The sequence below is a fragment of the Hyla sarda genome, chromosome 11 (genome assembly GCF_029499605.1).
Source record: "Hyla sarda isolate aHylSar1 chromosome 11, aHylSar1.hap1, whole genome shotgun sequence".
In the NCBI taxonomy this organism is placed as follows: domain Eukaryota; kingdom Metazoa; phylum Chordata; class Amphibia; order Anura; family Hylidae; genus Hyla; species Hyla sarda.
Genome location: NC_079199.1, coordinates 25023644 through 25037608, shown reverse-complemented (window position 1 = coordinate 25037608; position 13965 = coordinate 25023644). Strand labels below are relative to the sequence as shown.

General features: G+C 41.2%; 1 protein-coding gene across 2 annotated transcripts in view; it reads right to left on the bottom strand.

The window, feature by feature from the left end:
- LTK (leukocyte receptor tyrosine kinase) overlaps positions 1–13965 on the bottom strand; it is a 214678-nt gene that overhangs the window by 190945 nt on the left and 9768 nt on the right. Inside the window, exon 1 of one of the 2 annotated variants that reach the window (XM_056545590.1) lies at positions 9508–9678. The exons of the other annotated variant lie outside the window; for it this stretch is intronic. Coding sequence (XP_056401565.1) covers positions 9508–9565 — 58 coding nt within the window. The 5' untranslated portion in view covers positions 9566–9678. Of the gene's footprint in view, positions 1–9507; positions 9679–13965 lie in introns of those variants that run through there. 2 annotated transcript variants of the gene reach the window in all.

The window sequence follows — 13965 nt, the reverse complement described above, 5'->3', positions numbered from 1 at the left end:
CACACTGATTGATGTTAAGAACGGTCAGATCCAAAAACTTTTGTAATATGGTTGCTTAAAAATTTTGAATATTTAAAAGGGGTACTCCAGTGGAAAACTTTTTTTTAATGAACTGGTACCAGAAAGTTTAATGAACTTAAAAAAAATCTTAATCCTTCCAGTACTTATCAGCTGCTGTATACTACAGAGGAAATTATTTTATTTTTGGATTTCTTTTCTGTCTGTCCATAGTGTTCTCTGTTGACACCTCTGTCCGTATCAGGAACTGTCCTGAGCAGGATACGTTTTCTATGGGGATTTTCTCCTGCTCTGGACAGTTCCTGACATGGACAGAGGTGTCAGCAGAGAGCACTGTGGACAAGACAAAAAAGAAATTAAAAAAGAAAAGAATTTCCTCTGTAGCATACAGCTGCTAATAAGTACTTGAACGATTAAGATATTTTAATAGAAGCAATTTACAAATCTGTTTAACTTTCTGGCACCAGTTGATTTAAAAAAAAAAAAAAAAAAAAAAATGATTTTTTTCACCGGAGTACCCCTTTAATAAAGAAAATGGCTCCTGAAAGTCCCACAACTAGTCTGCCTTACCTTACCTGTCTCTGTCGGTTCCCCCGGCATCTTCTTCTGTGGTCTGCCTTCCAGCAAACTAAAGAAGTAGATTGTTGATAATACTGATCAGTGCTATGCTTATGCATAGCACTGATCAGTATCTGCAATCTAATTATTGCAATAAATAGACCCCTTTGGTCCCCAAAAAAATAAAGAAAAAAAAAATTGTAAAAAAAAAAAAGCTTTTAAAAAAAAAAATGTGAACAAGCCCCTGCCTCAAAAAAATTTTTAATGGCCCCTTTTTCTCATTTAACCCAAAAAGGGTAAAAAATAAATAAATGATTAAACATGTGGTGTAGCTGTGTGCGTAAATGTCCGAACTAAGAAAATATAATGTCAATAATCCCGTATGGTGAACGGCGTAAATGTTAAAAAAGTCCAAAATTGCTGCTCTTTTGTGACATCACATTGCAAAAAATTTATAAAAAACTATTAAAAAAGCAAAAGTACCGATAAAAACTATAGATCACGGTGCAAAAAAATGAGCCCTCATACAGCCCTGTATACGGAAAAATGGGAAAGTTATAGGGGTCAGAATAGGGCAATTGTGAACTTACTGATTTTGTAAAAATGAGTTAAAGTTTTTTTTAAAGCAGTACAATAATAGAAAAGTATCTAACACGGGTATCATTGTAATCGTATTACCCACAGAATAAGGAAAACCTTTCATTGTTACTATAAAGTGTACAGCGTGAAAACGGAACCCTCCAAAATTGTGGTTTTCTTTTAAATTTCCTCACACAAATAATATTTTATCGGTTGAGCTATAAAAGAGTTATGATTTTTTAGAAGGCGAGGAGGAAAAAACTAAAATGCAAAAATAAAAAGGGTTATCCAGGAAAAAACTTTATTTTTATATATATATCAACTGGCTCCAGAAAGTTAAAAAGATTTCTAAATTACTTCTATTAAAAAATCTTAATCCTTTCAGTACTTATGAGCTTCTGAAATTAAGGTTGTTCTTTTCTGTCTAAGTGCTCTCTGATGACACCTGTCTCGGGAACTGCACAGAGTAGAAGAGGTTTGCTATGGGGATTTGCTTCTAAACTGGGCGGTTCCCGAGACACGTGTCATCAGAGAGCACTTAGACAGAAATGAACAACCTTAACTTCAGAAGCTCATAAGTACTGAAAGGATTAAGATTTTTTAATAGAAGTAATTTACAAATCTGTTTAACTTTCTGGAGCCAGTTGATATATAAAAAAAAGTTTTTTCCTGGATAACCCCTTTAAAATTCGAATTGCGAATATTCGCGAGCAACACTACTCTATATCAGTTTGGAGACCACTATCCTATAGGATAAGCAACACAGGAGTTTTCCATGATATCAATATGCCTGGTTAAAGTGGTTATAAAAAAAAAAAAAAAACAAGGATTAAATTATAAATAGTGTTTAGCAAAAATAAACTATCACCAAAAAAAACACTAAAACTTAACTTTTAATATTGCTAAAATGTCAAAGACAACCACCAAAAGGGAGACTCATATTATAATGAGAATAAAAATGATACTCAATCTGGGGATCTATGGATATTGATCCGTTGAGTAAATTAAAAAAACTTTTTTTTATATATCAACTGGCTCCAGAAAGTTAAACAGATTTGTAAAATTACTTCTATTAAAAAATCTTAATCCTTTCAGTACTTATGAGCTGAAGAAGTTGAGTTGTTCTTTTCTGTCTAAGTGCTCTCTGATAACACCTGTCTCGGGAACCCCCCAGTTTAGAAGCAAATCCCCATAGCAAACCTCTTATACTCTGTGCAGTTCCAGAGACAAGCAGAGATGTCAGCAGAGAGCACTGTTGCCAGACAGAAAACAACTCAACTTCAGCAGCTGATAATTATTGAAAGGATTAAGATTTTTTTTTTTATATAGAAGTCATTTACAAATCTGTTTAACTTTCTGGAGCCAGTTGATATATATATATAAAAAAGTTTTTTCCTGGAATACCCCTTTAATTATTCACAGATCCAGCCAGATATGAATGATCAGGAAACTGATGGAAAAATGCTCCTACGATCAGGAGACTTACTAGATATTTGAATCAAGATAATTGTTACTAAAGGATAAATTAGGGGTGTAGGATGGCGTGGGGGGGATGGGGAGGGCCTACGGAAGTGTAAGGCCTGGAGATGAGCGGCCACTACCTGTATGACCCTACAATAGGACCCTGTGCTACCCCTAAACCTAGGCGGGGTGGTCCGTCCTAAAAAGGACAGCCCCGCTCTGAAACCTACCCCTATTGCTCCTAAGAATTCCCTAAAATATAGACAGGAAGGAGAACTGACTGTCTCACTATATGATACTGTCTATATAGGTGAGGGTAGGAAAGGATGGCCTATTGCCAAATACAACAGCATATAGTTAAAGGGGTACTCTGGCGCTAAGATTATTGGATAGGGGATAAGATGCCTGATCGCAGGGATCCCGCCGCTGGGGACCCCCGTGATCGTGCACGCAGCACCCCGTTAGAATCAGTCCCCGGAGCACATTCGCTCCGGGTGTGATTACTGACGATCACGGGGGCCGGAGCATTGTGACGTCACGGCCCGGCCCGGTGTGACATCACACTCCGCCCCCTGAATGCAAGCCTGAAGGCTTGCATTCAGGGGGCGGAGTGTGATGTCACATGGGGCGGGGCCGTGACGTCACAATGCTCCGGCCCCGCCCCGTGTGACATCACACTCCGCCCCCTGAATGCAAGCCTGAAGGCTTGCATTCAGGGGCCGGAGTGTGATGTCACACGGGGCGGGGCCATGGCGTCACAATGCTCCGCGTCCGTGATCGCCAGTAATCAGACCCGGAGCGAACGTGCCCTTTAATAGATGTATACCCCTTGTTGGGTACCCAGTTTGATGTAGATGCTGCTGCCTCTCAGTATTAGTGCCTTCAAGATCTATATACATCAATGATTGTGTCATACATAGAGATATTTAAACTTGTGGCAATATAACATTGCCATGTAGATTATCCAGTGTGACACGTGAGGTTTACTTAACTCCTCAAACAATTGCGTGCAGATAAAGGTGTAGGACTAGATGCAGTATTAATGCGAACAAAGTCCACAGGTATCCATTGAGACAGCAGCAAATTACAGATGGAGATAGTAATGCAGATGCATATGATAGTCAACTTATCTGGATCTAGTGATATATCTGTTCATGAATCATATTGTCTCGACGCGTTTCCTGCCCCATTCATGAGGAGACGATGGGGGGCATTAAATATGTCATGAGGGTAATCATACAGGTGATGGCCGGTCCCGATTACTTATGGAAGTGATATCCTACATAAGTCTACAATCCTTACTCTATGTCATTTTGGGGACCACTACGCTATAGGATAGGCAACTGAGGAGTTTTCCCTGATATCAATATGCCTGGTTAAAGGGGTTCTCCACCATAAGGTGATTTTAGTACGTACCTAGCAGACAGTAATGGACATGCTTAGGAAGGATCTGCGCTTGTCTTGGGGCTAAATGGCTATGTTGTGAGATTACCAGAACACTGTGGACAGCTTTTTGTGAACTGGTATTTCTTGTTTGAGCTTCCTTCCTTGCCTACAAATCCCATAATTCCATTTTCCTCCCTCCCACACATCAGCCACCCCACCCATTGAAACATAAATGAGCTGCATTAATACAAAAGACCTGTGCTTTTCAATCAGGGTGCCTACAGCTGTTGCATTAGTTGCAGATTGATCTCTCTCTCACACCAAGCAATTGCTCCCCCCATTGAGGCAGACAGGCTCCCTGTCATCAGCTGACTAGTGATGTAATGTCTCGGCCGCTTTGAAACCTGGGAAAAATCTGAGATAAAAATCGGGAGTCATTTTGTATGCTGTTAAAAATAAATATTGGTGTGAAAATCACAGAAGAATTTTGAGAAAACCATCACACACAGGTACAGACACTATATAATAAACTACACTAACTTCACAGCCCCCGTAGCCTAGTCAAATAAAAAAAAAATCTGGAATACCCCTTTAACATCCATATCCTCCTTCATACCAAGAAGTAGAACATAGCACCACTGGGTGGTTACCTGTGGTACTACAGCAGCTGTCATTACTTTTTTTTACTCCCATTGGAGAGGATCAGAGACTCAAAATGCAATACAAAATACAAACCAAAATGTTGGTAATGAATTGGTAAGCAATGACCATTGATACTTAAGACAACACCCCATTCTCCTTATATAAGTAGTAGTACCATAACTCATGACAGTGCGCATTTGGAAAAGTTTATTTAAACTCTTCTCTATTGACAAACATATTGTGAACACTATTCCTTCATATATGAATGTGTGCTGATTTCATACATATATTTGATATATATACACACACATATATATATATATATATATATATATATATATATATATACACACACACACATATATATACGTGGGATGGGGTGTGATGCAAAGGGCAGATGGAATTACCATAGGGGTAGATGGCATTAACCCCTTGTATTCGTGAGGCCAGGGCATGGTTTATCCTCAATACCACCTGAAGGTATACCGCTGGATCCTGGGCTAGTCACGGGGGGGCAATAATGACTCCGGCCACAAGTTACGGACAACGGTAGCTTTACTGAGGTTATACAGATGGTAAAGTCTATACAGTTCAGCCAGGGCCCACGGAGGTGACCAGTGACTTCAGAGACCTTAAAGGGGTATTCCAGGGAAAAACTTTTTTTTATATATCAACTGGTTCCAGAAAGTTAAACAGATTTGTAAATTACTTCTATTAAAAAATCTTAATCCTTTCAGTAGTTATGAGCTTCTGAAGTTAAGGTTGTTCTTTTCTGTCTAAGTAATCTCTGATGACACGTGTCTCGGGAAACGCCCAGTTTAGAAGCAAATTCCCATAGCAAACCTCTTCTAAACTGGGCGGTTCCCGAAACACGTGTCATCAGAGATTACTTAGACAGAAAAGAACAACCTAAACTTCAGAAGCTCATAAGTACTGAAAGGATTAAGATTTTTTAATAGAAGTCATTTACAAATCTGTTTAACTTTTTGGAGCCAGGTGATATATATATATATATATATATATATATAAAAAAGTTTTTTCCTGGACAACCCCTTTAAGGGCTTGCTGGGACTTGTAGTAGAGGTGGACAATTTAGTGCAGGCCACGTTAACTAGACAGATGACTTTGACTTGACTTGTGATTGATGACTGACAAGACTGTGACTGTGGTAACTTGTAGTGTTGCTCGCGAATATTCGCAATTCGAATTTTATTCGCGAATATCGCATATTCGCGAATTCGCGAATATTCGCGAATATAGCGCTATATATTCGTAATTACGAATATTCGTTTTTTTAATTTTTTTAATTTTTTTTTTTTTTCACAGTACACATCAGAGTGATCATCCCTCTCTGCTTCCAGCTTGTGTGGTGTAAAGAAGGCTCTAATACTACTGTGTGAGACCGGCATGCGAATTTTCGCACATGCGAACATTTGTTTATGCTAAGTTTCGCATACGCGAAGTTTCGCATATGTAAATTTTCGCACACGCGAATATTCACATATGCGAAAATACAACGAGAATATTACGAATATGCGAATATTCGCGAATATGACGAATATTCGTCCATATATTCGCGAATATTCGCGAATTCGAATATGGCCTATGCCGCTCAACACTAGTAACTTGCAGGTTTGTAGCTTGTGGCTGCAGACTGGACTTGAGGCCTCCTATGACTCTGGACACTTAGTCATGACTTGACTGGACCTCAGCAAAGACTAAGGGGGAGATTTATCAAAACCTGTGCAGAGGAAGAGTGGTGCAGTTGTCCATAGCAACCAATCAGATCGCTTCTTTCATTTTCCACAGGCCTCTAAAGAGGCCTGTGGAAAATGAAAGAAGCAATCTGATTGGTTGCTATGGGCAACTGCACCACTCTTCCTCTGCACGGGTTTTGATAAATCTCCCTCTAAGAGAGCAGAGGCTCCACCCAGAGCTTATATGGAGGAGGCTCTGGTGGGGTCCTATTGGTCACCCCTAGGTCACCTGGTCACTGATACCTCCTGGGTAACAATCACATGACAAACTACATGGTAAACAGTCTTAGAGGTATAAAACTCTTACATATATAACATAGGGATTATATACAATTACAAAAAACAAAGACGGGGGAGGGTGGCAGGGGACACTGCAGGAGGCTGCCTGACAGGGCAGCAAGGGTACAGGGTAACACCTCCCGTACTGGACCACCACATATACTAAAGGTATACCGCTGGATCCTGGGCTAGGCACGGGGGCAATAAAGACTCCGGCGCCAAGTTACGGACAACGGTAGCTTTACTGAGGGTAGACAGGTGGTAAAGTCTATACAGTTCATCCAGGGCCCACGGAGGTGACCAGTGACACAGAGACCTTAAGGGCTTGCTGGGACTTGTAGTAGGACTGGACAGTTGAATGCAGACCACGCTGACTTGACAGATGACAGGGACTGACTTGACTCATAAAGCTGTGACTTTATCTTACTTGACTTGAAGGTGTCTGCAGGACTGGACTTTGAGGCCTCCAACACTCTGGACACACACACTAGACAAGACTGCACTGGACCTCAGCAGAACATATGTACAGGGGGAAACAGGTGCAAGGGGCCATGGGAACACTGAAGGAGGCTGCCTGATCTCCTGTACTGGGCCACCACATTACAAACATCTCCCGTTTGCTTAAAACACTGACCAAGAAACATGAAGGAAACATTACAATCACATTTCCCCATTAAACCAGTCAGATGACAGAACGATACTTCGTTTACCCGATCCTGGTCATGTGTATGAAAAGAAAACCTAATCATATTACAATACACCAACACAAGTCCACAAAATACGTCCATTCTATTTGATATCGGCATAGGTTGGGAGACAATGCATACAGAACAAAGATAAGAATATTGCAGTACATAGAACTATTAGAATCACTGTGTTCACTGCACATTTCTGCTGATTCTTGTTCACTGCCTATAGTTACAAGCAACAGGAGTCTCCATCGATCTAAGTAGAGTACAGGGTCTATTCACACGTCTGAATTCCACCTGAAATTAAAGCCCATAGACTTCTGCACTTCCCATTTATACTTCTAAATTTCCGCTTGCGGAATTCCACAAGCGGAAATTCAAAAGTGAGAATGGGAGTGCGGAATCCCATAGAAGTCTATGGGCTTTAATTTGAGGCGGAATTCCGCAAGCTTAAATTCTGCCGTGTGAATAGACCCTTACTATCTGGCTAGTATTCTGACTATGAGGGTATACTCAATGTTTGTAACAACTTTTAGCTTCTAGACAATGAAGCTATATTAGGATATACAGGTGAGATAATAGAGATAATAATACTGTATGGGGCTATATGGGGTGCACAGTGGAGATGATAATACTGCATGCAACTATATGGGGTGCACAGTGGAGATAATAATACTGCATGGGCTATATGGGGTGCACAGTAGAGATAATACTGCATGGGCTATATGGGGTGCACAGTAGAGATAATACTGCATGGGCTATATGGGGTGCACAGTAGAGATAATAATACTGCATGGGCTATATGGGGTGCACAGTAGAAATAATACTGTATGGGGCTATATGGGGTGCACAGTAGAAATAATACTGTATGGGGCTATATGGGGTGCACAGTAGAGATAATAATACTGCATGGGCTATATGGGGTGCACAGCAGAGATAATAATACTGCATGGGCTATATGGGGTGCACAGTAGAAATAATACTGTATGGGGCTATATGGGGTGCACAGTAGAAATAATACTGTATGGGGCTATATGGGGTGCACAGTAGAGATAATAATACTGCATGGGCTATATGGGGTGCACAGTAGAAATAATACTGTATGGGGCTATATGGGGTGCACAGTAGAAATAATACTGTATGGGGCTATATGGGGTGCACAGTAGAGATAATAATACTGCATGGGCTATATGGGGTGCACAGTAGAAATAATACTGTATGGGGCTATATGGGGTGCACAGTAGAAATAATACTGTATGGGGCGCACAGTAGAGATAATAATACTGCATGAGGCTATATGGGGTGCACAGTAGAGATAATAATACTGCATGGGCTATATGGGGTGCACAGTAGAAATAATACTGTATGGGGCTATATGGGGTGCACAGTAGAAATAATACTGTATGGGGCTATATGGGGTGCACAGTAGAGATAATAATACTGCATGGGCTATATGGGGTGCACAGTAGAAATAATACTGTATGGGGCTATATGGGGTGCACAGTAGAAATAATACTGTATGGGGTGCACAGTAGAGATAATAATACTGCATGGGGCAATATGGGGTGCACAGTATAGATAATAATACTGCATGGGCTATATGGGGTGCACAGTATAGATAATAATACTGCATGGGGCTATATGGGGTGCACAGTATAGATAATAATACTGCATGGGGCTATATGGGGTGCACAGTAGAAATAATAATACTGCATGGGGCTATATGGTGTGCACAGTATAGATAATAATACTGCATGGGCTATATGGGGTGCACAGTATAGATAATAATACTGCATGGGGCTATATGGGGTGCACAGTATAGATAATAATACTGCATGGGGCTATATTGGGTGCACAGTAGAGATAATAATACTGCATGGGCTATATGGGGTGCACAGTATAGATAATAATACTGCATGGGGCTATATGGGGTGCACAGTATAGATAATAATACTGCATGGGGCTATATTGGGTGCACAGTAGAGATAATAATACTGCATGGGGCTATATGGGGTGCACAGTAGAAATAATAATACTGCATGGGCTATATGGGGTGCACAGTAGAAATAATAATACTGCATGGGCTATATGGGGTGCACAGTAGAAATAATAATACTGCATGCAGCTAGTTTTCTTACCAAGCAAGAGAGTCCAAAGTAACATCTGGATGATAAGGATGGAGAAAGGGAAGCCCATCTTTACAAGGTGCAACTTGCGGCGGCGAGTCCCAGGTAAATCCTTCCCATGGGTGACCTCCCCACCCTTAGTAGTATATATATATAAATATATATCCTCTGTGCTTTGTGAGAGGTTACTTCTGTGTCTCAGCAGGACTGAAGCGGCTGCCTAGAACTCTTGCAGGCTTATAGATGCATCAACACCTCCCTATACTGTCTTCCTTCTGCCAGGTCCTAAAGCCCTCATTGTTCCTCTACCGGGAGAGGCTGCGAAAAACATCTGCCCTTATGTGACCAACGTGATTTGATTTTAGCTGATGCGATTACTGGGAAAGTAGGCAGTCAAAAAAAGGAGGATTCAGAAACATTTGTTGTTTTTTTCATTCCTCGCTTGGTACCTGCACATGGAAATATTTACTATATATATATATATATATATATATATATATATATATATATATATTTATATGAGTATATTTGATGATAAATACAATAATATTCATATAAGTCAACGCAACTCCACTTTATTATTGCGTTATTTTTATTCGGCACACGTGTCGCGATCCTGTAAGGCTTAGTTTCCACTTATTTTTTTTTTCTGGCAGTTTTTGAGCCACAGCCAGAAATGTATTCAAAAGGAATAGGACATATAAAGGAAGGACTTACACTTCTCCGTGTGGATCCACTTCTGACTTTGGCTCAAAAACTGCAGTGGCAGTTTTCCAAAAACTGCCAGAAAAAAGTGGGAACTTAGCCTAAGAGAGTCCTTTTTTGCATGTATTTAGTATAGTACAGTATAGGTTTCTTTTAACTGTATCAAAAAGCATCCACCACGCTTTTCAACACAAAGAGAGCTTAAAAAAAGTGAATACTGCTCAGTATGCATTTTCCAAGACACGTGCAACTATGTAGCCCAGTGATGCCCAACCAGGGTGCCTCCAGCTGTTGCAAAATTGCAACTCTCAGCATGCCCAGACAGTCGAAGACTGTCTGGGCATGCTGGGAGTTGTAGTTTTGCAACAGCTGGAGGCACTCAGGGACTTAAAGATCGGATCTCCTGATTGCTTAGATCAGTATTTCATAACCAAGGTGACTCCAGCTGTTGCAAAACTACAACTCCCAGCATGCTGAGAGTTGTAGTTTTGCAACAGCTGGAGGCACCCTGGTTGGGAAACACTGGCTTAGATAATACACTGCTTCACTTCTGTATTCTGCCTTTCACGTAATCTGCCTTATGGTTGGCACAGATGAAGTGAGTTAAAGGAGAACTCCGGTGAAAACTAAGTTATCCCCTTTCCGCAGGATCTGACCGCTGAGGCCCCCGCGATCTCCAGGACGAGACCTTGGCGCTCTTAGTGAGGAGCGTGTGATGTCTACCGGTGCCGATGATGCTTGATTCTTTCTGGCGCTGCCATAGAAATTAATGGAGCGCATGTTGGCTGCAGCACGCGCTCCTCACTGAGATCATCGGAGGCCCCAGCGGTCAGACCCCCCGCGATCAGCTACTTATCCCATATACCTATTTATAGACAATTTTCAAAGCTTTTAATAAGGGAAGATTTGTCAAAACCTGTTCAGAGCAAAAGTTGCCCATAGCAACCAATCAGATTGCTTCTTTCATTTTTAACAAGGCCTCTGCAAAGTGAAAGAAGTGATATGATTGGTTGCTATGGGCAACTTTTCCTTTGCACAGGTTTTGATACATTTTTGAGTTAGCTGTAAGCATTCACATCACAATTTCTCCATCCGACTGGAATAAACGATATTATAACTTAAAACCGTATGAAATCGTATATAAATTCGGATCCCTTGACCTCCATTAAAAAAATCAGCTCCATTACACACATCCGATTTGATCCGCATCCGATTTCACAAAATGCACCAAGTCTATTGTGTTTGAGACATAACTAGCAGCCGAAAAAAGCTTAGGCTGCGTTCACATCACGATTTCTCCATCCGACGTGAGTAAAAGATTTTATAACTTAAAATCGTATTAAATCGTATATAAAGTCGGATCCATTGACCTCCATTAAAAAATAGGATCCATTACACACATCCGATTTGATCCGCATCCGATTTCACACGATTTTTGTTCGGTTCTGAAATCGTGATGTGAACGCAGCCTAAGCTTTTTTTCGGCTGCTAGTTATGTCTCAAACACAATAGACTTGGTGCATTCTGTTTTTTGTAAACCTTCCAGTTCAGTGCACCACAAAACAAATACTGTGTCACACATAATAAATCTCTGTATAATATCAATAACAATGATATTTCCATAGAGACAATAAAGAGTTCTACAATACTACCGCTTCATAGAAATAAGACCCATATGCTGGAATATATTTGGTTTCCTGCCAGGATATACTATAACAGAAGTTGGCCTCAAACTAAAGCTCATGAGGTTAATTTATCGTATTTACTAGAGATGAGTGAAGTTACAGTGATTCGATTCGTCACAAACCTCGCGGCTCGGCGGTTGCTGACTTTATCCTGCATAAATTAGTTCAGCTTTCAGGTGCTCCGGTGGGCTGGAGACTCTCTCCTAGGAATTCCAGGAATTTTTATTTGACTATGCTACAGGGACTGTAAAGTTAGTGTAGTTCGTAATATATTGTCTGTACCTGTACCTTGCCCTAATATTTATTTTTAACAGCATAAAAAATTACTCAGGCCTGGGGTTTTTCCAGCTTGCAGTGCGTCGAGACCTGACATCACTAGTCAGGTGATGACGTGGAGCCTGTCTGCTTCAATGGGTGAAGGGACCGCTGAGTGGTAGAGAGATCATTTTGCAAAAGCTGGAAGCACCCTGGTTAGAAAACACGGGTCTTTTGAATGGAATGCAACTCATTTGTGTTTCAATGGGTGGGGTGGCTGATGTGTGGGAGGGAGGAAATTGACCTTAAACTTACAAGCATGGAACTATGGGATGTGTAGTTTGAGAACGAAATCAAACAGGAAATACCCAGTTCACAAGAAGATAGCCACAGTGTTATGGTAATCTCATGACATAGCCATTTAGCTCCAAGACAAGCAAAGATCCTTCCTAAGCATGTCCATTACTGTCTGGCAGGTACTTACTAAAATCACCTTATGGTGGATAACCCCTTTAAGTCTTGGAACAGGGCTGAGCTAACCTTACAAAAGACACCCTATGGACTGCCCAAAAGGTTAAAAATATATTTAAAAAATATATTTTCTCTACAGGCTGCTTTAGTTTACATCTCTTGTCAATTTTGTTTTTCTCCATTGATGGGAGAAGAAATATGAAAAAGAGTGCTTAATACATTGCATGGAAAACAGCTTAGTTTTTACTCATATAATGAGGTCCATCATGTTCATGGCCCCTCTCAGTTTAATGAAAAGAATAGTATTGGCATGCTCACAGAACCTGGGGGGCTCAGAATGTGCAATAGACAGAGATATGGATATAAAAGAGAGAGAGAGAGTGGCACGTTTGGTATCTCAGCGTACCAAAGTAGACCAACTGACTGAGCAGTACAACAGTGGGCACGTAAGACAAATCACAATAACCATGCGGCGTACCTTGTGTCAATTGGGGTTCAACAGCCAAAGATTGACAAGGTTGACCATGAAGACCCCACATCATGCAAACAACTCCTCATATGGGTCATGGAAAGGGACCTTGGACACCTGGCAGAAGGTCGTCTGGAGTGGACTAACCTGTTATTGAATAGGTGTTCCTAATAGAGTAATTATTTAGTGTAGACACTGATTAATTAATTGCATAATTGAGCAAATTTGTGAAAGAGTAGACCTGGGAACATCTCTAACGACATTCTGCATCACACCACTGATGGAAGGCACCAACATTCTACATATTTACATAGTTAGTACAGTAAAAAAAAAAATACACATTTATCATGTTCAGCCAAGGAGATGGAGGGAAGGGGTATGGGTGGATGTAGAGGAGAAAATGGATGGGGGGGAAGGGGTATGGGTGGATGTAGAGGAGAAGATGGATGGGGGGGAAGGGGTATGGGTGGATGAAGAGGAGGAGATGGATGGGGGGGGAAGGGGTATGGGTGGATGAAGAAGAAGAGATGTATGGAGGGAAGGGGTATGAGTGTATGAAGAGGAGGAGATGGATGGGGAGAAGGGGTATGGGTGGATGAAGAGGAGGAGATGGATGGAGGGAAGAGGTATGGGTGTATGAAGAGGAGGAGATGGATGGAGGGAAGGGGTATGGGTGGATGAAGAGGAGGAGATGGATGGAGGGAAGAGGTATGGGTGTATGAAGAGGAGGAGATGGATGGAGGGAAGGGGTATGGGTGTATGAAGAGGAGGAGATGGATGGGGAGAAGGGGTATGGGTGGATGAAGAGGAGGAGATGGATGGAGGGAAGGGGTATGGGTGTATGAAGAGGAGGAGATAGATGGGGAGAAGGGGTATGGGTGGATG